Source organism: Dreissena polymorpha, chromosome 9 (assembly GCF_020536995.1).
Source record: "Dreissena polymorpha isolate Duluth1 chromosome 9, UMN_Dpol_1.0, whole genome shotgun sequence".
NCBI lineage: Eukaryota > Metazoa > Mollusca > Bivalvia > Myida > Dreissenidae > Dreissena > Dreissena polymorpha.
The window spans coordinates 80,917,553-80,945,072 of record NC_068363.1 but is presented as its reverse complement, the minus strand read 5'-3'; the positions used below and the strand labels follow the sequence as shown (position 1 = coordinate 80,945,072).

At 38.0% G+C, this 27,520-nt stretch overlaps 1 protein-coding gene across 5 annotated transcripts in view; it reads right to left on the bottom strand.

The window, feature by feature from the left end:
- Positions 1 to 27,520, bottom strand: part of LOC127844596 (protein broad-minded-like) — a 93,371-nt gene that overhangs the window by 21,684 nt on the left and 44,167 nt on the right. For all 5 annotated transcript variants that reach the window (XM_052374985.1, XM_052374983.1, XM_052374987.1 and 2 more), the window contains 9 exons: positions 26,910 to 27,037; positions 24,878 to 25,079; positions 22,409 to 22,506; positions 21,268 to 21,406; positions 12,483 to 12,570; positions 11,064 to 11,182; positions 10,215 to 10,334; positions 8,816 to 8,904; positions 657 to 773 (listed from right to left, as the gene is read on the bottom strand). In XM_052374985.1, coding sequence (XP_052230945.1) covers positions 657 to 773; positions 8,816 to 8,904; positions 10,215 to 10,334; positions 11,064 to 11,182; positions 12,483 to 12,570; positions 21,268 to 21,406; positions 22,409 to 22,506; positions 24,878 to 25,079; positions 26,910 to 27,037 — 1,100 coding nt within the window. The remainder of the gene's footprint in view (positions 1 to 656; positions 774 to 8,815; positions 8,905 to 10,214; positions 10,335 to 11,063; positions 11,183 to 12,482; positions 12,571 to 21,267; positions 21,407 to 22,408; positions 22,507 to 24,877; positions 25,080 to 26,909; positions 27,038 to 27,520) is intronic.

The window sequence follows — 27,520 nt, the reverse complement described above, 5'->3', positions numbered from 1 at the left end:
ATAATATATTATTAATTAACATATCTTTGTCACCACCATTGGATAATTATATTGATAAATTATATTTTGGGTCGGAGGCCTTGCATTACAATAAATCATATGTTATGCTATTCTGTACAGATATTGAAATGTGCATATTTTCTTTACATACAACTTTTCACTATCACTAACAGGGAAACATTGTGCATGCTCTCCGTATGGCCAGCATATGGGGCCAGATATTCATGACTTACTCAACTGTCTGCTAGCCTGTATGGGGAAACATTGATAGGTGCATGATTGTAATGACAAAATGCACTGTTCACCAGCCTGTGTTCATTAGCCTGTGTTCATTAGCCTATGTTCATTAGCCTGTGTTCACAAGCCTGTGTTCACCAGTCTGTGTTTATTAGCGTGTGTTCATTAGCCTATGTTCTCTAGCCTGTGATCACCAGCCGGTGTTCATTAGCTTGTGTTCACAAGCCTGTGTTCACCAGCCTGTGTTCATTAGCGTGTGTTCATTAGCCTATGTTCTCTAGCCTGTGATAACCAGCCTGTGTTCATTAGCCTGTGTTCACTAGCCTGTGTTCACTAGCCTGTGTTCTTTAGTGTGTGTTCACAAGCCTGTGTTCACAAGCCTGTGTTCACTAGCCTGTGTTCACTAGCCTGTGCCCTACCTGTCCTTGTTGACGGCCTGATTGTCTGACTGGGCTGCAAGCAGCTTTTCCTGTATCTGGTACTGGGACTGTAGCATGAGGAAGGAGTCCAGACAGGACACCATCAGGCTTAGTACCCTGTCAATACACAGACACATCACCATATACAGCATCAACAGACTGATAACATACTGATCTATAACCACATAAAGTCTGCACATACAGTCTGAACATACATGGACATATCACACTATCCAGCAGCAACAGACTGATAACACACTGATCTATCACCACATAAAGTCTGCACATACAGCCTGAACATATATGGACATATCACACTATACAGCATCAACAGACTGATAACATACTGATCTATAACCACATACAGTCTGCACATAAAGCCTGAACATATATGAACATATCACACTATACAGCAGCAACAGACTGATAACATACTGATCTATCACCACATAAAGTCTGCACATACAGCCTGAACATATATGGACATATCACACTATACAGCAGCAACAGACTGATAACATACTGATCTATCACCACATACAGTCTGCACATACAGCCTGAACATACATGGACATATCACACTATACAGCAGCAACAGACTGATAATATACTGATCTATCACCACATACAGTCTGCACATACTGCCTGAACATTCATGGACATATCACACTATACAGCATCAACAGACTGATAACATACTGATCTATCACGACATACAGTCTGCACATACAGCCTGAACATACATGGACATATCACACTATACAGCATCAACAGACTGATAACATACTGATCTATCACCACATACAGTCTGCACATACAGCCTGAACATTCATGGACATATCACACTATACAGCATCAACAGACTGATAACATACTGATCTATCACGACATACAGTCTGCACATACAGCTTGAACATATATGGACATATCACACTATACAGCATCAACAGACTGATAACATACTGATCTATAACCACATAAAGTCTGCACATACAGCCTGAACATATATGGACATATCACACTATACAGCAGCAACAGACTGATAACATACTGATCTATCACCACATAAAGTCTGCACATACAGCCTGAACATATATGGACATATCACACTATACAGCAGCAACAGACTGATAACATACTGATCTATCACGACATAAAGTCTGCACATACAGCCTGAACATATATGGACATATCACACTATACAGCAGCAACAGACTGATAACATACTGATCTATCACCACATACAGTCTGCACATACAGCCTGAACATACATGGACATATCACACTATACAGCAGCAATAGACTGATAACATACTGATCTATCACCACATACAGTCTGCACATACAGCCTGAACATTCATGGACATATCACACTATACAGCATCAACAGACTGATAATATACTGATCTATCACGACATACAGTCTGCACATACAGCCTGAACATAAATGGACATATCACACTATACAGCATCAACAGACTGATAACATACTGATCTATCACCACATACAGTCTGCACATACAGCCTGAACATACATGGACATATCACACTATACAGCATCAACAGACTGATTACATACTGATCTATCACCACATACAGTCTGCACATACAGCCTGAACATTCATGGACATATCACACCATACAGCATCAACAGACTGATAACATACTGATCTATCACGACATACAGTCATACAGCCTGAAAATATATGGACATATCACACTATACTGCATCAACAGACTGATAACATACTGATCTATAACCACATACAGTCTGAACATACAGTCTGAACATACATGGACATATCAAACTATACAGCATCAACAGGCTGATAACATACTGATCTATCACGACATACAGTCTTCACATACAGCCTGAACATACATGGACATATCACACTATACAGCATCATCAGACTGATAACATACTGATCTATAACCACATACAGTCTGCACATAAAGCCTGATAATACATGGACATATCACACTATACAGCATCACCACATACAGTCTGCACATACAGCCTGAACATATATGGACATATCACACTATACAGCATCAACAGACTGATAACATACTGATCTATCGACACATACAGTCTGCACATACAGCCTGAACATATATGGACATATCACACTATACAGCATCAACAGACTGATAACATACTGATCTATCACCACATACAGTCTGCACATACAGCCTGAACATACATGGACATATCACACTATACAGCAGCAACAGGCTGATAACATACTGATCTATAACGACATACAGTCTGCACATACAGCCTGAACATACATGGACAAATCACACTATACAGCATCAACAGACTGATAACATACTGATCTATAACCACATACAGTCTTCACATACAGTCTGAACATACATGGACATATCACACTATACAGCATCAACAGACTGATAACATACTGATCTATCACCACATACAGTCTGCACATACAGCCTGAACATACATGAACATATCACACTATACAGCATCAACAGACTGATAACATACTGATCTATCAACACATACAGTATGCACATACAGCCTGAACATATATGGACATATCACACTATACAGCATCAACAGACTGATAACATACTGATCTATCACCACATACAGTCTGCACATACAGCCTGAACATACATGGACATATCACACTATACAGCATCAACAGACAGATAACATACTGATCTATAACCACATACAGTCTTCACATACAGTCTGAACATATATGGACATATCACACTATACAGCAGCAACAGGCTGATAACATACTGATCTATCACGACATACAGTCTGCACATACAGCCTGAACATATATGGACATATCACACTATACAGCAGCAACAGACTGATAACATACTGATCTATAACCACATACAGTCTTCACATACAGTCTGAACATATATGGACATATCACACTATACAGCAGCAACAGACTGATAACATACTGATCTATCACCACATACAGTCTTCACATACAGTCTGAACATACATGGACATATCACACTATACAGCATCAACAGACTGATAACATACTGATCTATCACCACATACAGTCTGCAAAAACAGCCTGAACATACATGGACATATCAAACTATACAGCATCAACAGACTGATAACATACTGATCTATCGACACATACAGTCTGCACATACAGCCTGAACATACATGGACATATCACACTATACAGCATCAACAGACAGATAACATACTGATCTATAACCACATACAGTCTTCACATACAGTCTGAACATATATGGACATATCACACTATACAGCAGCAACAGGCTGATAACATACTGATCTATCACGACATACAGTCTGCACATACAGCCTGAACATATATGGACATATCACACTATACAGCAGCAACAGACTGATAACATACTGATCTATAACCACATACAGTCTTCACATACAGTCTGAACATATATGGACATATCACACTATACAGCAGCAACAGACTGATAACATACTGATCTATCACCACATACAGTCTTCACATACAGTCTGAACATACATGGACATATCACACTATACAGCATCAACTGGCTGATTACATACTGATCTATCACCACATACAGTCTGCACATACAGCCTGATAATACAGTGTTTTCATTATTAACCGATTGGCGATCCATATCATCGGTTGAAAATCTCGAAAAATCGGTTGTTTTTTATCCGATAGTGAAATAAATTTAGTGGTGTCACACCGCACCGTTTTTATGAAACATCGTTGACGATTCGTTGGTCTAAAACGAAAGAGCTAATCAGAAGTGTTTTAACAGAAATATTGCACACCGCGCGGTTTTTATTAAAACATCGTTGACGATTCGTCGGTCTAAAACGAAAGAGCGAATCAGAAGCGTTATAACAGAAACCGATGTACAAATTCAGCATGGAGTCTGGTGGCAAGAAAAGAAAACTCAGTCTTTTAGACTTTGGCTTTAAAGCTAAATCTGGTTAGAAAGAAAATGACACAGTTGATTTTTTTGTTTGTTTATATTGTTAGTTATTGTTCAATAACTATCTGTTATATTTGTTTTGGTTCTCGTTATCTTTTTTTCGCTGTTGTAGATCGGCTTCTTTCACGATTGTTGTGACTTTTCTTAGTGCCGTTTGTTGTTATGGTTTTATCGCTCAAAAGAGGGTAAGTTTTCCGCATTATCAGAATTGTATTCAACTGTTTATAGTTTGACACAATCACCCTTGTTTGAAGTTGTTGTTTGTTTGTTGCGGGTGTTTTTGTCATATAGATCTAGTTTTAAATTAAGTAAGGATTGACAGCTTCTTACATTAATTATGACTTCGTTTGCCATTGTAATGGAGCAGAGGACAATTTTCATTTAATAAATTTAATACAAAGGGAAACATATAAATTGTCTGTACTTAGACCTGTCATATTAATTACTACAATGTAAATATTAGTTTGATTTTGTTCTTGCTTTATGAGTAAATTTATATTTAGGTACCAAAAACTCAACATATAATGATGATAGAAGGTGATCTGTTCAAATAATTTAATAATATAATTTGATCACTAAATTTTCAAATAAAATGATATGGATAATAAAATAAAAAAGATATGAAAAAATATGATGATGAAAAAACTGCTCAAGGCAATTTAATCTGTTTTGATCTTTTGAAGGCTCAGATGATGGTTCTGCGAACCTAAACACTAGTGAAGCAATGGCAGTTGATGTGACACCATTGCAGAGCAACATAGATCAGCCGACAGTTCCAGGGAGTGATAGCAACATAGATCAGCTGACAGTTTCAGGGAGTTATATGACACAGACAGATACGGATAAGCCTACCAGTTCGGAAAAATCATCAGATTCTGGGAGTCAAGAAAAGCACAAGCCTTTTACTGATGATGAGTGTCTTACTTTGACACAGTCATTATTTGAAAGTTGTACCAACAAAGTTCACAGTCGATATTTATGTCAACAAGCTTTCTGCAGCGATATTTCTGACTCTGAAAAGAAAAGACTTTCACCAAAAAAGTTTAATCATAGCAAGTTAACTGATTATTGGTGGCTGTCATTTGTTGAGGGGCAGGGAATGTACTGTATATTATGTAAAAAGCATAACTTAAAGCATAAATTAAACAAAAGAGATGTTTTTGTTACCACACCTGCTACTAGATTCTTGGAGGATGCTCTTAAAGTTCATGCTGCTTCTCAAATGCACAAATCAGCCATTGAAACAGAAATGGTTCAGAAATTGTCAATTTTTCATACTGAAGTGTGTCACAAAAAGAATGTTGAATCGTCTTTATATGAAAAAGTTTTTTCCACTGTTTACTTTCTTATGAAAAACTTTGTTTCAAATAGGAAATTGTTGCCATTGTTAGATATGATTGAAAATGTCTTTGAGTATGAGAATTTAAGATTTTTTAACCACAAGTCTGCTGGTTCACAAAGGGATTTTTTTCTGTTACTTGGTGATACAGTCAAGGATAGTGTAATAGAGAAAGCTCACAAGGCCCAAGCATATGGTTTGCTGACAGATGAAGTATCAGATATTAGCGTGACAGAACATTTGATTACATTTATTCAGTATTTTGATCAGGAGCTAGGCAGTGTGCAAACATCATTTCTTTCTTGTCAGAACATTTTTGAACATTATTCTTCAGCAAATGCCAAGGCCATCTCTGATCTTCTTCTTGAGTCAATAAACACAAGTGGGCTTGATCTTGGTAAATTTACAGGATTTTCCTCTGATGGCGCATCGGTAATGGTTGGGAAAAAAGGAGGGGTTGCTACATTACTTAGAGAGAAGTGCCCAACTCTTATAAATGTTCACTGTATATGTCATAAACTCGCCCTTTCTTGTACAGACAGCAATGAAGGCATAAAGTATGTGAAAGAAGTAGAACTTGTTCTAAGGCAGTTGTGGAACTATTTTGAAAACTCACCCAAAAGAATGGCATGTTATCTTAAGGTACAGATGGAACTTAAAGGATTAAATTTGAGTAAAGGTGCATCTAAGAAAGTTGCTTCACGCTTGAAGAAAGCCTGTAGGACCAGGTGGTTAAGTCTTGATTCTTCTGTTACAGCAGTCTACAATGACTATGAAGCTTTATTACAAACTTTAGATCTTGCTAAAACTGAAGATGCTATTGCTTTGGGACTTTCTAAGAAAATAAGAAACATAAAATTTCTTGGTGTTATTTACATTCTGAGACATATACTTCCTGTGTTGTCACATCTGTCAAGAGTTTTCCAGAGTAGCTCTTTCAATTTTTCTGCCATTATCCCTGAAGTCAATAGTGCAAAAGACAAACTTGATAGTATTCTTCAAGAAGAAACACCAATTACGGCTTTGCAAAGTGATATAGACTCAATTAATAACATCAGTGCTGAACTCTCTTTGAACTCAAAAGCCATGAATGAAATTCAGTCTTTATTCAAAAATTACATTGCTGCTTTGAAAAACAATATTGACCGAAGGTTTACTGATGCTTCAGAAATCATAACCTCATTTAGTATTTTTGATATCCAGGGTATTCCAAATGATACAGCACAGTTTAAGGAATATGGTAATAGAGAAGTACAGATACTTGCTAGACATTTCTACAGAGGAGAAAATGGAGAAGAATTGTCTGATCAGCTTAAAACAGAGTGGAATGGAATGAAATACCATCTTAGGGATATTTTAAAACCAAAATTTCCACATAACTCTACATCCAAGATGACAAGCACAGAGAGGTGTTTAATACAACTGCTATCTGTCCCTATTTATAAGCAGTTCTTCCCCAAGTTAACATTTATTGCTGAAGTTGCAGCTTCACTTCCTGTCACAAATGCCTGGCCGGAGAGAGGAGCAAGTTCTTTAAAAAATATTAAAACTATACACAGGAATAGAATATCCAATGACATGTTAGAAGCTTTGTTACAGGTGACTATAAATGGGCCAAGATGCGAGGATTCTGGTGACATTGTTAAGCAGGCAGTTTCGAAATGGCTCAGTATTAAAAATAGAAAAAAATTAGCAGAACCTTTGTCAGTGAAAAGAAAATAGGTTCAGCTACTCCTTCTACTAGTGACACTTGTGTTCAAACAGACCCTGTCATGTTATTAGATCAGGAAGAATTGAGGGAAGAGATCAAAGCAGCTATTAAGACATTTAATTTAGAGGATGATTCAGATTCTAGCAGCAGTGCCAGTTACAGTGATAGTGACTCTGACTAGTCTCTTGCGAGATGTAAATAAAATGTGAAGTTCTCATCAGGTAAACTTAATTTTAATAAAAAAAATAATATTGTTTTCTTCTCTTGTCTTATTTCCTTTTTGTCAATCATGAATTTCAGCCAGAGCACTGATATCTATTAGCCAAAGTTGCATATTCATTTTTTTCTCGGGGGGCTTCGCCCCCCTGAACCCCCTACCAGGCGTTGCCCTGGACCCACGGGGGGCCTAGGCGGCCCCCTAGACCCCCGGCCTAATCTGTTGCTTTATTAAAAAAATCGGTTGTTTCAGATAATAATGAAAACACTGATAATACATGGACATATCACACTATACAGCATCAACAGACAGATAACATACTGATCTATAACCACATACAGTCTGCACATACAGCCTGAATATACATGGACATATCACACTATACAGCTGCAACAGATTTATATATATTACTACATACAGCTAGAAAAAAACATGGACGTATATTCATGCACAGTCTTTAAGATACATCACCATGTTCAGCCTGAAAACATGGGGACGTTTCTCAATATACAGACTGAAAACACAAAGACATATTTCCATAAACAGCGTGAATATTAACAGAAGTACATGTATAACCAACTACAACATCAACAGACAAACAATCCCTTAATTTAAATGTACAATGTGATCATTAATAGGGTCCATCAATCACTATGAAGTAAACTATTTTTAAAGAGCTTGTTAACAATAATTTCAGGAGCATATCAGAGTTAAAAACAATTAAAATTGCTAACAGAATAAACTATTTTTATTTGGTTTCTATCATAATTCAAATTATCAAACATGATTTCCCTTCCCTTTTCAACTTTCACACACAAAACAATATGCTAATATAAAGAAAAACATGTTTACAGGTAATCACACCTATTTTTGTAAAGTTTGTACGAAACAATAAACCAAATTAATTAACCAACAATTACCTTAGTCCAAACATATGTGATTGGTCAACGTTGAAAAGTGAGTGAAACTTTGCTGGTGAGTCCATGAACACCACACGGTCCAGTAAACCCTGAAATATATATAGGAACATCACAAAACTTTGCTGGTGAGTCCATGAACACCACACGGTCCAGTTAACCCTGAAATATATATAGGAACATCACAAAACTTTGCTGGTGAGTCCATGAACACCACACGGTCCAGTAAGCCCTGAAATATATATAGGAACATCACAAAACTTTGCTCGTGAGTCCATGAACACCACACGGTCCAGTAAGCCCTGAAATATATATAGGAACATCACAAAACTTTGCTGTTGAGTCCATGAACACCACACGGTCCAGTAAGCCCTGAAATATATATAGGAACATCACAAAACTTTGCTGGTGAGTCCATGAACACCACACGGTCCAGTAAGCCCTGAAATATATATAGGAACATCACAAAACTTTGCTGGTGAGTCCATGAACACCACACGGTCCAGTAAGCCCTGAAATATATATAGGAACATCACTCGAAACAAATGGGGCTTATTGCACGAGTATAGAAAGTTGTCCCAGATTAGCTTGTGCTTTTTTTTCATAATTATATTTTTAATCAAATTTCTCAGAATGAAATATGGTATGTATGATTATATTATATATAGATATAATTATTGATACACTTCATGGATATGTTTAAGTAAAGAGCATTAATAATTACATAAGAAATACAATTAACTTTGCAGTAAGAATCCAGTTTTACCCTATCACGGTCCCATTAAGGGAAATCACAATAAAATGACTTGTGTGATTTGCTGAGTATTTTTAATAGCTGAGATATAACACATAACTAAAAATAAAAGTCTAGAGTGTCACAATATCTTAATGGGGTTACACAATCTAGGTAAGAATTTATTTGTAATAGTCAATAGGTAAATTATGGTTTGAGTTAGAAAATTATGACTATCAATGAAAATGCTTTTTAGCATTGTTTCCGCTTAAAAGCCAATGTTACTTTTTATTTTGAAATACACATGATCCTCTTTGACAGCTGACTGTGTCTGGGATATATGTTCTTGGAAAATGTATGATGGCGTTGAGGATATTTGAACATTTCAATAGATAATCAATTTTTATTCAGGAGTGATCAAAGAAATTTATATTTTCAATATATTGTTATTTTCAACTATCATAAAAATGATAATCTATCAAAGCAAACTAATTTTATTTTTAGTAAATGCTTTTCAAACGTGAATAGACTTATTTAATATTTTTAAGTAAATATTTTCCTGAAAGACACAGTCATAAGATAATTCTGACAGGAACTAAATAACACTTGTGATAAAAAAACTTAAAATCATTACCATATTTTAAAAGCGAAACATCTAATAAAACATACAGCCATGCATTCTGGTATCTCACGAAATCCATACGACTGTTTGGTTGGCAGTTGAGTGTCACCTAGCAACTCATAGACTGCTGGGAATGAGGACAACACGTTCAGAAGACGGATCATATGCTGAAATAAGGATTGATAATATGTTTCATTGAGGTATTTTATCATTTTTAATTGTTGTTTGAAATTGAAAAAAAACAACAACAGAGATTGACACTGTTGTTTACTTTAAACAAGAGCACCGCATAACGGGTGCCACGCTCAGCTGCGGGTGCAGTTTTGAATAGATGAAAGCTTGTCAGAATTTTTTTTTTTTTTTTAGAGGTCAGTGACCTGGACCTTGACCTAGTGACCCAAAAATAGGCATGGCATGTAGAACTCATTAAGGTGTAGCTACATATGAAGTTTCAAAGTTGTAGGTTGAAGCACTTTGATTTTAGAGCCAATCTTCAAAACCTTGACAAAATGTTAAGATTTAAGCACGATGTGGACGGCGGACAACACGACGACGGACACGACGCGACGAGCTGGCTATGACAATACCTCAGGTTTTCTCCGAAAACAGCCGAGCTAAAAATTATGGAGGAAATACTTGTATTGCATTCTTAACCATTAAGTCAAAGATAACTGACAACATATACCAGGCACAGGAAATTTAAATTTGTAGTACCATTCAGTGACACTGATCAATTTTCAGTCACGGGATCAACCAACTGTACAATATTTAAATGGCGGCAAATATGAAGTCTGAGTTGCCATTGTTTTCTTTTTTATAATACTTTTATTCCTTCAAGTTGGCATTCAAACATCCATACGCCTAAAACATGGTAAAATATAATATTACATACTGACCTTGTGTAAGGATTTATCTATTGGGTCCACTGGCCATGACTTGGGGGTGAACAGTGTGATGTCTATTGGTCCACATTCTATCACCGACCACAGTTCACCTATCAGGGCCTTCATGTAGCCTTCATGTAAAAACAAACAGCTTTGTTGCAATTTTGATAAAATATAATAACAATGAATGACAAGTAGTCACATTTAGACAATTAACTTACATTTATTGTTTAAGTGTTGTTTGGAAGTCAATAATTATATAGAGTTTTAAATAAAACCTTTCAGGCAACAAATTAATAAGTCATATTCTCCTAAGTCAGCCTGCAATGTCCCCTTTTGCAGGAAAATATTCACATGTGCATTTTCCACAATGCCAGTTTTTCAAGGACCCTATTTTGGTGATGACTTTATCATTAATTGTCAGTAATAACTTAGCTTTACTCTGGGCAAAGGGGCTTATTATAGTTGCTTAACTCTTTCTGTGCTGGAACCGAATTTTGAAGGCCTTTGCAAACAGTTTGGATCCAGATGAGACGCAACAGAACGTGGTGTCTCATCAGGATCCAAACTGTTTGCTATTCTTAAAGTATTCTTTGAAAAAAAATCGAAGAAAATGCTAATTTTAACAATTCAGCAGACAACATTTTAGCAGACGACAAATTTCCATGCATGCAAAGGCTTAATCAGTCCTCTCCTATAAGCCTGAGCAGCCCCCGCGGGCTGATCAGGGGTGATACTTTCCTCCTAGACTTGATTCTTTGTTTAAAAGAGACTTCCTTAAAGCAAACAATTCCTTAAGAGCAGAAAGTTTGGCCCATAATTAGCCTGTTAGACTGCCCCGGCTAATCTAGGAAGACACTTTTTGCACATGCATTTAACACAATTACCCCAAAGCACCGCTTAACTGTATGAGAAGAATCCAATATTGACTCTTAAGCATTCATGAACCCACAAACATGATCACAAATCATCACCAACGCCTGTTTCCAAGGACCCTCCAAGATATAACCTTTCAGGTTTTTATGAGTCTCCCTGGTCCATGACTAGATTTCAGATTATCATTAATACATGTCATAGTCATGTTATGATAACCAATAAGTTCCAAGTTATCAATCTTACAAAGACTGGACAAGATCACAGTTTTCAAGCTTTCATAGACCATTTAAATAACTAATAAGATAACAAATTCATCTAAACATTTTACCACTCAGTTACGCACGTTGGTGCATATGTAGTCCCTTAGAAAATCAAATTAAATTTTAGACCTTTCTTACTAGATTCAAGTTATAAAGGCTTCATTTCCAACCCTTTGATACTGATGAGCAGCAAACAGCATGAAACCTGAATGGCATGCGAGTTACTCAAAGGCTGTTCTGGTTTTATGCTGATTGCAGATTATCACTTTGCCTCTCCGTGGGAAAGGGTTTATACCTGTCTTCCTGAGTGCTGCCATGCCCGGGGAGGTGGTTGCTACCTGCGTCACCATGTAGCCGTACCCAAACTTCTCACACTTGCTCACCTAGGTAACAAAATGGAAACAATGGGATGTGCAAATGCGCTTTACCACATGTGCTTTAACTTTTAATTATATATGCTTTAACTTTCTTTATGTTCTTTTAAGTGTTTCACCATATTAACGATACTTCAGTACGGCAGTATTAGGAATATTAAGTTAAATATACAGCAAAACTAATTTCTTTTTCGCATCTGAGTTAGATAAATATGCAGTAATAAAATTTAATTTTGCATCTAAGTTAATCTGGGTCAAATGATGGTCAGAATATAAAAAGAACAAGAAATAACTTAATAGGTGAGAAGTATTATGTAATACTTGAGGTGTGTTTAATGGAATTGAATATCATAGAAACTATTTAAAGATTCTTCCCAGAAAAAACAAACACAGAAGTTAACAAGCCCAGCTCTGACTTTAAACCAAACTGTGCCAAAAGAAACATGAACTTGATCTCACTAAACATAACTGACGCTACATTGCCAACATGCCTTATACTCTCTAATTGATGTTTAACCCTTTACCACTCAGATACGTATTTTGAGGCATTTGTAGTCCCTTAAAAAGTTAAATTTATTAAAGACCTTTCTTACTAGAGTCAAGTTTTAAATGCTTCATTTCCATCCCATAGATACTGATCAGCAGCAATCAGCATAACACCTGAACAGACAGCGAGTTACTCGCAGGCTGTTCTGGTTTTATGCTGTTTGTACATAGCAATTTTCACTTTGCTTCTGAGTTCTAAAGGGTTAAGAGCACATAACTTAATGTCCTGCACTCTACGCTTCATGGTGATGACATTTGGAAGGAGTTTCCACCACAAACTCGAACATAGTGATCTTACATACCACCTCACAGTGAGCTTATAAGAAGCCAAGCAAAGCCTCAGTACCAAAACTACGAATTAAAGGTTAATGTGGTGAAGTGGATATGGTGTCGGCATTGTAACTGGGAGGTAAAAGGTTCGATATGCACGGTGACAGCATTCTTTAGATCTTCAAAAAGACACCAAGTACTAGTTCTACCCAGGAAATGGACTCAAGAGCGTTACAATGACTCTTTGGCTTTCAATGCAATTGAGTAAAAAAAACATAGGTTCAAACAAAAAACCAGTAGTTTCTTCTCATATCTCCTATGCATGTAACTCATGCACTCACCTGCAGTTTCTTCTCATATCTCGTATGCATGTAACTCATGCACTCACCTACAGTTTCTTCTCATATCTTGTATGCATGTAACTCATGCACTCACCTACAGTTTCTTCTCATATCTGGTATGCATGTAACTCATGCACTCACCTACAGTTTCTTCTCATATCTGGTATGCATGTAACTCATGCACTCACCTGCAGTTTCTTCTCATATCTCGTATGCATGTAACTCATGCACTCACCTGCAGTTTCTTCTCATATCTGGTATGCATGTAACTCATGCACTCACCTACAGTTTCTTCTCATATCTGGTATGCATGTAACTCATGCACTCACCTGCAGTTTCTTCTCATATCTCGTATGCATGTAACTCATGCACTCACCTACAGTTTCTTCTCATATCTGGTATGCATGTAACTCATGCACTCACTACAGTTTCTTCTCATATCTGGTATGCATGTAACTCATACACTCACCTACAGTTTCTTCTCATATCTCCTATGCATGTAACTCATGCACTCACCTACAGTTTCTTCTCATATCTCGTATGCATGTAACTCATGCACTCACCTACAGTTTCTTCTCATATCTCCTATGCATGTAACTCATGCACTCACCTACAGTTTCTTCTCATATCTGGTATGCATGTAACTCATGCACTCACCTACAGTTTCTTCTCATATCTCGTATGCATGTAACTCATGCACTCACCTACAGTTTCTTCTCATATCTGGTATGCATGTAACTCATGCACTCACCTACAGTTTCTTCTCATATCTCGTATGCATGTAACTCATGCACTCACCTGCAGTTTCTTCTCATATCTCCTATGCATGTAACTCATGCACTCACCTACAGTTTCTTCTCATATCTCCTATGCATGTAACTCATACACTCACCTACAGTTTCTTCTCATATCTGGTATGCATGTAACTCATGCACTCACCTGCAGTTTCTTCTCATATCTCGTATGCATGTAACTCATGCACTCACCTACAGTTTCTTCTCATATCTCGTATGCATGTAACTCATGCACTCACCTGCAGTTTCTTCTCATATCTCGTATGCATGTAACTCATGCACTCACCTACAGTTTCTTCTCATATCTCGTATGCATGTAACTCATGCACTCACCTGCAGTTTCTTCTCATATCTCGTATGCATGTAACTCATGCACTCACCTACAGTTTCTTCTCATATCTCCTATGCATGTAACTCATGCACTCACCTACAGTTTCTTCTCATATCTGGTATGCATGTAACTCATGCACTCACCTACAGTTTCTTCTCATATCTCGTATGCATGTAACTCATGCACTCACCTGCAGTTTCTTCTCATATCTCCTATGCATGTAACTCATGCACTCACCTGCAGTTTCTTCTCATATCTGGTATGCATGTAACTCATGCACTCACCTGCAGTTTCTTCTCATATCTTGTATGCATGTAACTCATGCACTCACCTGCAGTTTCTTCTCATATCTCCTATGCATGTAACTCATGCACTCACCTACAGTTTCTTCTCATATCTTGTATGCATGTAACTCATGCACTCACCTACAGTTTCTTCTCATATCTCGTATGCATGTAACTCATGCACTCACCTGCAGTTTCTTCTCATATCTCCTATGCATGTAACTCATGCACTCACCTGCAGTTTCTTCTCATATCTGGTATGCATGTAACTCATGCACTCACCTGCAGTTTCTTCTCATATCTTGTATGCATGTAACTCATGCACTCACCTGCAGTTTCTTCTCATATCTCCTATGCATGTAACTCATGCACTCACCTGCAGTTTCTTCTCATATCTCGTATGCATGTAACTCATGCACTCACCTACAGTTTCTTCTCATATCTCGTATGCATGTAACTCATGCACTCACCTGCAGTTTCTTCTCATATCTGGTATGCATGTAACTCATGCACTCACCTGCAGTTTCTTCTCATATCTCGTATGCATGTAACTCATGCACTCACCTACAGTTTCTTCTCATATCTCGTATGCATGTAACTCATGCACTCACCTACAGTTTCTTCTCATATCTCGTATGCATGTAACTCATGCACTCACCTGCAGTTTCTTCTCATATCTCGTATGCATGTAACTCATGCACTCACCTACAGTTTCTTCTCATATCTGGTATGCATGTAACTCATGCACTCACCTGCAGTTTCTTCTCATATCTCGTATGCATGTAACTCATGCACTCACCTGCAGTTTCTTCTCATATCTCGTATGCATGTAACTGATGCACTCACCTACAGTTTCTTCTCATATCTCGTATGCATGTAACTCATGCACTCACCTAGTTTCTTCTCATATCTCCTATGCATGTAACTCATGCACTCACCTACAGTTTCTTCTCATATCTCGTATGCATGTAACTCATGCACTCACCTACAGTTTCTTCTCATATCTCCTATGCATGTAACTCATGCACTCACCTACAGTTTCTTCTCAATCTCGTATGCATGTAACTCATGCACTCACCTACAGTTTCTTCTCATATCTCGTATGCATGTAACTCATGCACTCACCTACAGTTTCTTCTCATATCTCGTATGCATGTAACTCATGCACTCACCTACAGTTTCTTCTCATATCTCGTATGCATGTAACTCATGCACTCACCTACAGTTTCTTCTCATATCTCGTATGCATGTAACTCATGCACTCACCTACAGTTTCTTCTCATATCTCGTATGCATGTAACTCATGCACTCACCTGCAGTTTCTTCTCATATCTCGTATGCATGTAACTCATGCACTCACCTGCAGTTTCTTCTCAATCTCGTATGCATGTAACTCATACACTCACCTGCAGTTTCTTCTCATATCTCCTATGCATGTAACTCATGCACTCACCTGCAGTTTCTTCTCATATCTCCTATGCATGTAACTCATACACTCACCTACAGTTTCTTCTCATATCTCCTATGCATGTAACTCATGCACTCACCTGCAGTTTCTTCTCATATCTCCTATGCATGTAACTCATGCACTCACCTGCAGTTTCTTCTCATATCTCGTATGCATGTAACTCATGCACTCACCTGCAGTTTCTTCTCATATCTCGGATGCATGTAACTCATGCACTCACCTACAGTTTCTTCTCATATCTCCTATGCATGTAACTCATGCACTCACCTGCAGTTTCTTCTCATATCTCCTATGCATGTAACTCATGCACTCACCTGCAGTTTCTTCTCATATCTCCTATGCATGTAACTCATACACTCACCTACAGTTTCTTCTCATATCTCCTATGCATGTAACTCATACACTCACCTACAGTTTCTTCTCATATCTGGTATGCATGTAACTCATGCACTCACCTGCAGTTTCTTCTCATATCTCGTATGCATGTAACTCATGCACTCACCTGCAGTTTCTTCTCATATCTCGTATGCATGTAACTCATGCACTCACCTGCAGTTTCTTCTCATATCTCGTATGCATGTAACTCATGCACTCACCTACAGTTTCTTCTCATATCTCGTATGCATGTAACTCATGCACTCACCTACAGTTTCTTCTCATATCTTGTATGCATGTAACTCATGCACTCACCTACAGTTTCTTCTCATATCTCCTATGCATGTAACTCATACACTCACCTACAGTTTCTTCTCATATCTCCTATGCATGTAACTCATACACTCACCTACAGTTTCTTCTCATATCTCCTATGCATGTAACTCATACACTCACCTACAGTTTCTTCTCATATCTGGTATGCATGTAACTCATGCACTCACCTGCAGTTTCTTCTCATATCTCGTATGCATGTAACTCATGCACTCACCTGCAGTTTCTTCTCATATCTCGTATGCATGTAACTCATGCACTCACCTGCAGTTTCTTCTCATATCTCGTATGCATGTAACTCATGCACTCACCTACAGTTTCTTCTCATATCTCGTATGCATGTAACTCATGCACTCACCTGCAGTTTCTTCTCATATCTTGTATGCATGTAACTCATGCACTCACCTACAGTTTCTTCTCATATCTGGTATGCATGTAACTCATGCACTCACCTGCAGTTTCTTCTCATATCTTGTATGCATGTAACTCATGCACTCACCTGCAGTTTCTTCTCATATCTCCTATGCATGTAACTCATACACTCACCTACAGTTTCTTCTCATATCTCCTATGCATGTAACTCATACACTCACCTACAGTTTCTTCTCATATCTGGTATGCATGTAACTCATGCACTCACCTGCAGTTTCTTCTCATATCTTGTATGCATGTAACTCATGCACTCACCTGCAGTTTCTTCTCATATCTGGTATGCATGTAACTCATACACTCACCTGCAGTTTCTTCTCATATCTCCTATGCATGTAACTCATGCACTCACCTACAGTTTCTTCTCATATCTGGTATGCATGTAATTCATGCACTCACCTACAGTTTCTTCTCATATCTCGTATGCATGTAACTCATGCACTCACCTGCAGTTTCTTCTCATATCTGGTATGCATGTAATTCATGCACTCACCTACAGTTTCTTCTCATATCTTGTATGCATGTAACTCATGCACTCACCTACAGTTTCTTCTCATATCTCGTATACATGTAGCTCATGCACTCACCTACAGTTTCTTCTCAGGGCTCGAATTTAACTTTTTTTTCTACTTGCAAAACATTGCGAGCAGCTTTAATACCAACTCGCAAAATTAAAAACATTCTCGCAAATTTTGCTGGAAACATAAAAAAGCAAGTTTGGACATTAGTTTAATACTATTAATTTAATAAAAACAAAATAAAAAGTACTTAACATACACATTTTATTTCTGCAATTATACAAAGATATCATGCAGTTCCTTGGACCAGTTCTTTCAAATATAAGTGTGTCGTGTTCACTTAGAAAACAAAGTTTAAGTGTCAGTTTGGGATATTTTGTAATGGGTTTTCAATTATTGAAAAAATCAGTCATGATATTGTGTGTTGAGTGCGACATCACCAAAATACATCTCAACGGTCAACTTTTCTTTATCTTTCGTATTCTTATTTCCGTCTATAGGCAAAAAGAAACTAGTTATTTTTCGCTATGTCTGTTCAAGTTCAATGAACACATGTGAATAGTTGACTTTTTCACTTCTTTGTACCAATACCATCCGCGTATCCATACTACAAGTATAACAGTCTACATACAAGATGCGCGCTTCGGCATGCAGGTATTCAGACTTTCTATAAATTGACCTACGGTTTAGCGTTCATGACGTCAAGCGCATTAAGCAATATTACTCTTTTTTTCCACTATTTCTTTAAAAAACCAAAAAACCAGCAGTTTCTTCTCATATCTCGTATGCATGTAACTCATGCACTCACCTACAGTTTCTTCTCATATCTCGTATGCATGTAACTCATGCACTCACCTACAGTTTCTTCTCATATCTTGTATGCATGTAACTCATGCACTCACCTACAGTTTCTTCTCATATCTCGTATGCATGTAACTCATGCACTCACCTGCAGTTTCTTCTCATATCTCGTATGCATGTAACTCATGCACTCACCTACAGTTTCTTCTCATATCTCGTATGCATGTAACTCATGCACTCACCTGCAGTTTCTTCTCATATCTCGTATGCATATAACTCATGCACTCACCTACAGTTTCTTCTCATATCTTGTATGCATGTAACTCATGCACTCACCTGCAGTTTCTTCTCATATCTCCTATGCATGTAACTCATGCACTCACCTGCAGTTTCTTCTCATATCTGGTATGCATGTAACTCATGCACTCACCTGCAGTTTCTTCTCATATCTTGTATGCATGTAACTCATGCACTCACCTACAGTTTCTTCTCATATCTCGTATGCATGTAACTCATGCACTCACCTGCAGTTTCTTCTCATATCTCGTATGCATGTAACTCATGCACTCACCTACAGTTTCTTCTCATATCTCCTATGCATGTAACTCATGCACTCACCTACAGTTTCTTCTCATATCTCGTATGCATGTAACTCATGCACTCACCTACAGTTTCTTCTCATATCTCCTATGCATGTAACTCATGCACTCACCTACAGTTTCTTCTCATATCTCGTATGCATGTAACTCATGCACTCACCTGCAGTTTCTTCTCATATCTCGTATGCATGTAACTCATGCACTCACCTACAGTTTCTTCTCATATCTCGTATGCATGTAACTCATGCACTCACCTGCAGTTTCTTCTCATATCTCGTATGCATGTAACTCATGCACTCACCTGCAGTTTCTTCTCATATCTGGTATGCATGTAACTCATGCACTCACCTGCAGTTTCTTCTCATATCTCGTATGCATGTAACTCATGCACTCACCTGCAGTTTCTTCTCATATCTCGTATGCATGTAACTCATGCACTCACCTACAGTTTCTTCTCATATCTTGTATGCATGTAACTCATGCACTCACCTACAGTTTCTTCTCATATCTGGTATGCATGTAACTCATGCACTCACCTGCAGTTTCTTCTCATATCTCCTATGCATGTAACTCATGCACTCACCTACAGTTTCTTCTCATATCTCCTATGCATGTAACTCATGCACTCACCTGCAGTTTCTTCTCATATCTCCTATGCATGTAACTCATGCACTCACCTACAGTTTCTTCTCATATCTTGTATGCATGTAACTCATGCACTCACCTACAGTTTCTTCTCATATCTCCTATGCATGTAACTCATGCACTCACCTGCAGTTTCTTCTCATATCTCCTATGCATGTAACTCATGCACTCACCTACAGTTTCTTCTCATATCTCCTATGCATGTAACTCATGCACTCACCTGCAGTTTCTTCTCATATCTCGTATGCATGTAACTCATGCACTCACCTACAGTTTCTTCTCATATCTCGTATGCATGTAACTCATGCACTCACCTACAGTTTCTTCTCATATCTCGTATGCATGTAACTCATGCACTCACCTACAGTTTCTTCTCATATCTGGTATGCATGTAACTCATGCACTCACCTACAGTTTCTTCTCATATCTCGTATGCATGTAACTCATGCACTCACCTGCAGTTTCTTCTCATATCTGGTATGCATGTAACTCATGCACTCACCTGCAGTTTCTTCTCATATCTCCTATGCATGTAACTCATGCACTCACCTACAGTTTCTTCTCATATCTCGTATGCATGTAACTCATGCACTCACCTACAGTTTCTTCTCATATCTCGTATGCATGTAACTCATGCACTCACCTACAGTTTCTTCTCATATCTCGTATGCATGTAACTCATGCACTCACCTGCAGTTTCTTCTCATATCTCGTATGCATGTAACTCATGCACTCACCTACAGTTTCTTCTCATATCTGGTATGCATGTAACTCATGCACTCACCTGCAGTTTCTTCTCATATCTCGTATGCATGTAACTCATGCACTCACCTGCAGTTTCTTCTCATATCTCGTATGCATGTCACTCATGCACTCACCTGCAGTTTCTTCTCATATCTCGTATGCATGTAACTCATGTACTCACCTGCAGTTTCTTCTCATATCTCGTATGCATGTAACTCATGCACTCACCTGCAGTTTCTTCTCATATCTCGTATGCATGTAGCTCATGCACTCGTTGAGAGCCCCCGTCTGCTGCAGGAGTAGTATGCCCTTGGCCGTGCTGGCAAAGTTCAGCAGATTATCACGCAGCGTGTCCTCCCAGGCAACACTGAAAGGAATATTTGAGAGGTCATGGTGGCATAGTGGATGTCGTTTCTGCCTAGCAATCATGTGCAAGGTTTGATTCCTTCACCGTCAGCGTTATCAAGATATTTACAGAGTAACCAAGACTTCACACTGTAGTGTCTTTATAAAAGGAAAATGCTGCGGCTTCATAGAAAACATATCTGTATCAGTATCAAAATAATTAAAAGGTAACCACCTTTTAATGAAAATGTTTAGTAATGTAAACCTCAAAAATAACTTTAAACAAGAGCTGTGTTTGTGAAACACAATGCCCCCTACTGAGTCGCTTTGAAGCCGCACTGAAGCTATTCTAGAAAAAAAATGACCTTTGACCTTGAAGGATGACCTTGACCTTTCACCACTCAAAATGTGCAGCACCATGAGATACACATGCATGCCAAATATTAAGTTGCTTTCTTCAATATTGCAAAAGTTATGACCAAGGTTAAAGTTTTGGGACATATACACATTTACAATGACAGACAGACACAAACAAAGACAGACAGACAGGCCAAAACATTATACACCCGATCATTCAATCAGGGGGCATACAAAGTAATAACACTCCATAAACTAAGTGACTGAAGCCAGTAATGCTTAAAACTGACATAAGATGTCTAAAACAAGAGCACCGCATAGCAGGTGCCAACGCTCGGCTGCGGGTGCAGATTTGAATAAATGAAAGCTTGTCAGAAATGTTTGGTTTTTTAGAGGTTACAGTGAAATTGACCTTTGACCTAGTGACCCCAAAATTGGTGTGGCGTGTAAAACTCATCAAGGTGCATATACATATGAAGTTTCAAAGTTGTAGGTGGAAGCACTTTGATTTTAGAGCCAATGTTCAAAAGATTAACAAAATGTAAAGGTTTGAGCACAACGCCAGACAATGAGCTGGCTATGACAATACCTCGGGTTTTGTCCCAAAACAGCTGAGCTAAAAATTGGGGACAGTTGAAAGTTGCAAAGTTCACTCTTCTGCACTTACACATCATAGGCCTCCCTGATGGTTATACTGGAGTTGTCACTACCGCTGTCATCATCCCCTGGGGTCGGAGTGTTCACGGACTCAAGATCCCTTGAGGCCTTGATAAAAATAGAAACATAATTGAGACGAGCTAAAAACAGGGCATGTGTGCAAAGTTAAATCCCAGATAAGCCTGTGCAGTCCAAACAGGCTATTTTGGGATGACCCTTTCTGCTTTAATGGAATTTCTTTTTAAGAGGAAGTCTCTCCCAAACAACATCTTGTCTAGGCAGAAAATGTCTTCCCTGATAAGCCTGTGTCGACTGCGCTGTCTAATCTGGAACGACATTTTACACACATGCATTTAGCCCCTTATTCCCAGAGCAAGGTTCATAGGTAGAGAGTCACAAGACAGACGAACTGATAAACTTATTCAAGCACAATAAATCAAAGCTAGACGTCAAAAATAGAGGATAGCACAAATAACTTTTCTGAAATCACACGTCAGTAGTGTCTGAGAATTTTGAAGCAGTCGCCCCAGATTAGAAAGGGCAGTCCACACAGGTTTATCAGGGACAACACGTTAAGCCTTTCAGTGCGGGAACCAAATTTTGAAGGCCTTTGCAAACAGTTTGGATCCAGATGAGACGCCACAGATCGTGGCGTCTCATCAGGATCCAAACTGTTTGCTATTCTGATAATATTCTTTGAAAAAAATCGAAGAAAATGCTAATTTTTGAAATTCAGCAGACAACATTTTAGCAGACGACAAATTTCCCAGCATGCAAAGGGTTAAGCCTAAACTTGAATTTTGATAAGAAGATACTTTCTTCATATGAACAAGAAATGTGTTTGTCAGAAACACAATGCCCCCTATTGCGCCGTTTTGAAGCCATATATTTAACCTTTGACCTTGAAGGATGACCTTGACCTTTCACCACTCAAAATGTGCAGCTCCATGAGATACACATGCATGCCAAGTATCAAGTTGCTATCTTCAATATTGCAAAAGTTATCACAAAACTTTAACCAAGGTTAAAGTTTTAGGTTAAAGTTTTGATGACAGACAGAATAAAAGACAGACAGAATGACTGACAGACAGGCAAAAACAATATACCCCCGATCATTCAATCCAGGGGCATACAAATATCATACAAGCGGAAAGTGTCATTCCTCATTAGCCTGTGCGGACTGCACAGGCTAATCTGGGACGACACTTTACGAACATTCATTAAATCCCTTTTTCACAGAGCAAGGCCCATATATATCATCATAAGGTAAACTGTATGACTTTGTTATGGCCAGGTTAATAAAAGAATCAAAATCATTGACAGGAATAGAGGTAGTGGCTTTCCCAAGTAACATTTCAGTGAAATGATAGTGACCTTTGCTACGGAGTTGACAAATTATTCCATTTAAGATGGTTAATTTTAAGGGCAATGATTTTACTTTTTCTAGATTTTCTATAACTGTGCTTATTTCATTCTATGATCCTTAAGGTCCAATAATTTTATTATGCTCAAATTTTCATGTCAATATCTTGGCGGCAATCTTGGATTTCAAAATGGCCGCCACGGAAAATGGTAGAACGGCAGAAATCTTCTCATAACTTGGACATTTATGGGTATAAATACCTAAGCATTGGTTTGTAAGCTTTGTTTAATAGCTTATGCTATGAGTGAATCTTTGACAATGAAAATTCAGCTCATGATGTACAATTCATGGTGATGACAAATTTAAAGTTACCATACAATCCATTGAAAAGTTAGAAAGTAGGTTGTTCCACAAATTTAAACTACTTAATGATGACTGACTTACACAATTACTAAATCAAAGTAATTTGGAGAAATTCAGTACATAGTCATCCAAAAATCATTTATGTGAAACTATTTTGAAATCAAATAATTGGTTTATAAAAGAAGATTTTAAAAGTTTGCATGTTTATGAAGCTCTTTTTTAATGATTACCCTTGATTGAATTGATGGAATTTGTAAAAGGACCACACCCAACACATGCCATGTTTTGTTCAAATCATCCAGGACTGTGGTTTCAGTGAAGAAGTTACTCAAAGGAAAATACTGACTCATGATGCCAAATGGCAGATGCTGACAGACAATAACAGCCGAAACAAGAGGGCCTAAAAGGCCCAAAGTTGCTCACCTGAGATAAAAAGGAATTTACTATCGCCAACTAAGGACAAATGCCCCGTGCCCTGGTGGCCATGTTTTTATACCAACCAGAACCATTTTCAAACTAGTCCAAGATATCATTGGAACAAATTTTCTGCTCAAATTACATGAAGATTGGACAATAAATGTGGTCTCTAGAATGTTAACAAGGCAAATGTTGATGCTGCCTGCCGCATCACAGACAAAAGGCGATCACAAAAGCTCACCATGAGCACATTATGCTCAGGTGAGCTAAACATGTTGTTAAAGCTTAAGATCTTTTATAACAAAGTAAATACATGTGTATAGTCACATCACATACATCTCTCCACGTTTCAGCAACCACTGCATGCAGTTCATAGGGATAGAGGACAAGTAGTCCCTCGCAGGTGTTGTAGATTTGCCGACATATGTACAAGTAAGCACCAATCACAGCATGGGTAGGGGCCTGCCCCGCCTCCCGAGGTAGTTGCCTTTGTAGTGCCTTTTTAGTGAACTCGGCTATGATGTGTGCAGCAGACGATCTAAAGTTAGTCCAGAAAATACATATTTATGTGATGATCTTAAACCATAATCCTGGTGTGGCATTATAAAACAAGATATGTGTTTGTCAGAAACACTATGTCCCCTTTTGCGCTGCTTTGAAGCTATATATTTGACCTTTGACCTTGAAGGATGACCTTGACCTTTCACCACTCAAAATGTGCAACTCCATGAGATACATATGCATGCCAAATATCAAGTTGCTATCTTCAATATTGCAAAAGTTATTGCAAATGTTAAAGTTGGCACAAACCAACCAACAGACCAACAGACCAACCAACCAACAGACAGGGCAAAAACAATCCTTTAATACGTCAAATAACAAAAAGTAGTGAAACTTCCATTTTGAAGACGACTATTTTAACTAGGAGTTAAGTTCAGACAATTACGATACCATTAACTTCCAATCATAGTACTTCTTTGCTTGAATTAACCTAATAGTACCGTATATTCCAGTCACATATATCTGCAGGAACAAACATTCCTGTTCGATGTTAGATCGAGTTTTATCACATCTGTGCACCTCTTTGTCAGCTATGATCAAGGGCACATAACTTAGGAATGTTTGGCTCATTGGATATGAACAAAACTGTCCAGCACATACACTTCATGGTGATGATATATTTTAATTTGAAAGTAGTTCCTTACAAACTTTTCTGGCCAGACAAACATGGTGACATACAGACACAATGACTCCAATATACTCTCTCCCTGATAAATATAAATAGGGGCTCACTTAAATCAGTGTTTTTTTTCCACCATTTTGGGAATAGGACCGGGTCCCTTTAGATTGGGAAAAATCATGTTGTTTTGGCTTAAATCGGGAAGAAAGTGTTGCTGTCTTTTAATTAACAAATGCATAGAAATTGAGATTAAAAGTGATGTTAATGAGTAAACTAAGGTTTAACTGATTTGCCTTGATGGGAGATGACCTGAATATTGAGATTTATTTGTTATTTATTTATTATATTTTTTAAACCTTCAATTGGGAATGTTTGGATCCCAATATATGTCCCCTACCGGCTCCACCATTGTCAGATTTTTTTATTTGTTGCCAAAGAAACCAGAATTTTTGACGTAGGAAGAAAATGAAATGACGTGCATAATGTCCATATTGCCATTTATCCATGTTTTAAGTTTCATGAAAAAATATGAAGAACTTTTAAAATTATCGCAGGATCCAGAAAAGTGTGACAGACTCACAGACTCACGGACTGACTGAATGACGGACACACATAGCGCAAACCATAAGTCCCCTCCGGTGAAACCGGTAGTGGACAAAAACACACACTGTAAATTGTATAAAGAGCACAAACAACTTCACTTTTAACCTTTCCTGCTCAAAAGCAAAATGAAAATGGCTATATGCAAACAGGATAAAACCATAAAAGCCTGCAACTAACTTGTATTCTGTCCAGGTTTTATGCTGTTTCCTGCTAGTATCTTAGGGTTGGGTATGAAGCTTTTAAAACTGGAGTGTATTAAATAAGTTCTTCAATGGAATTTTATTTTCTAGAGGACGACAAAGAATCAAAATGCACATCTGAGCAGTAATGGGTTAAGCCTTTACTATATGTATACACAATGTGACAGGATTGTAGTCCCTGAGAAAGTCATATTAAATTAAAAACATTTCTCACAAAATTCAAGTTTCAAAGGCCTACTTTACAACCCTAAAATACTGATAAGCAGCGAACAGCATAAAACCTTAACATACTACGAATTACTCGCAAGCTGTTCTGTTTTTATGCTGTTTGCATTTAGCCATTTTTGTTTTGCTACTAAGTGTGAAAGGGTTACACTCCACATACTTAGTCCTGGAGAATATGTCCTTCTTCTCTCCATACATGAGGTGCCTGCGACCTTTGGTACTGGAGGCAATCATGGACAGAATGTCTGCCACGTGAAGCAGAGTTTTCTCATCAGGGGCCTGGTGCTCCTAGAGACAGGTTTTACATTTTTGCCGGTCTTTAGGAAAACAGGGGCTTATAGCATGAGCGTAAATGGTCCATTTTCTGTTAAAAGTTGGCATAATGCATGTGCGTTAAGTGTTGTCTGCCCAGGCTAATCTGGGATGACACTCTCCGCTTTTATCATGCTTTTTTCCTTTCAAGGAAGTCATTTCAAAGCAAATATCCAGATTGAGCGGAAAGTGTTGTCCATGATAAGCCTGAACAGACTGAACAGTTTAATCTGGGATGACACTTTATGCACATGTGTAAAGCCAAGTTTTCCTAGACCGAGGCACAAATTTTCAGAGACTAGCATGTGCAGTCCGCGTAAGTAAAACAGTAATTCCACTTTTCGCTTTTATAATTGGTTAGACCCTTCAAATTAAAACTCCAGACTGCACTTGGTTATCTGGTACAATACTGAACACAAAAGATTTTAGGCTGGTGTTCCAAAGACAGACTCATATTTA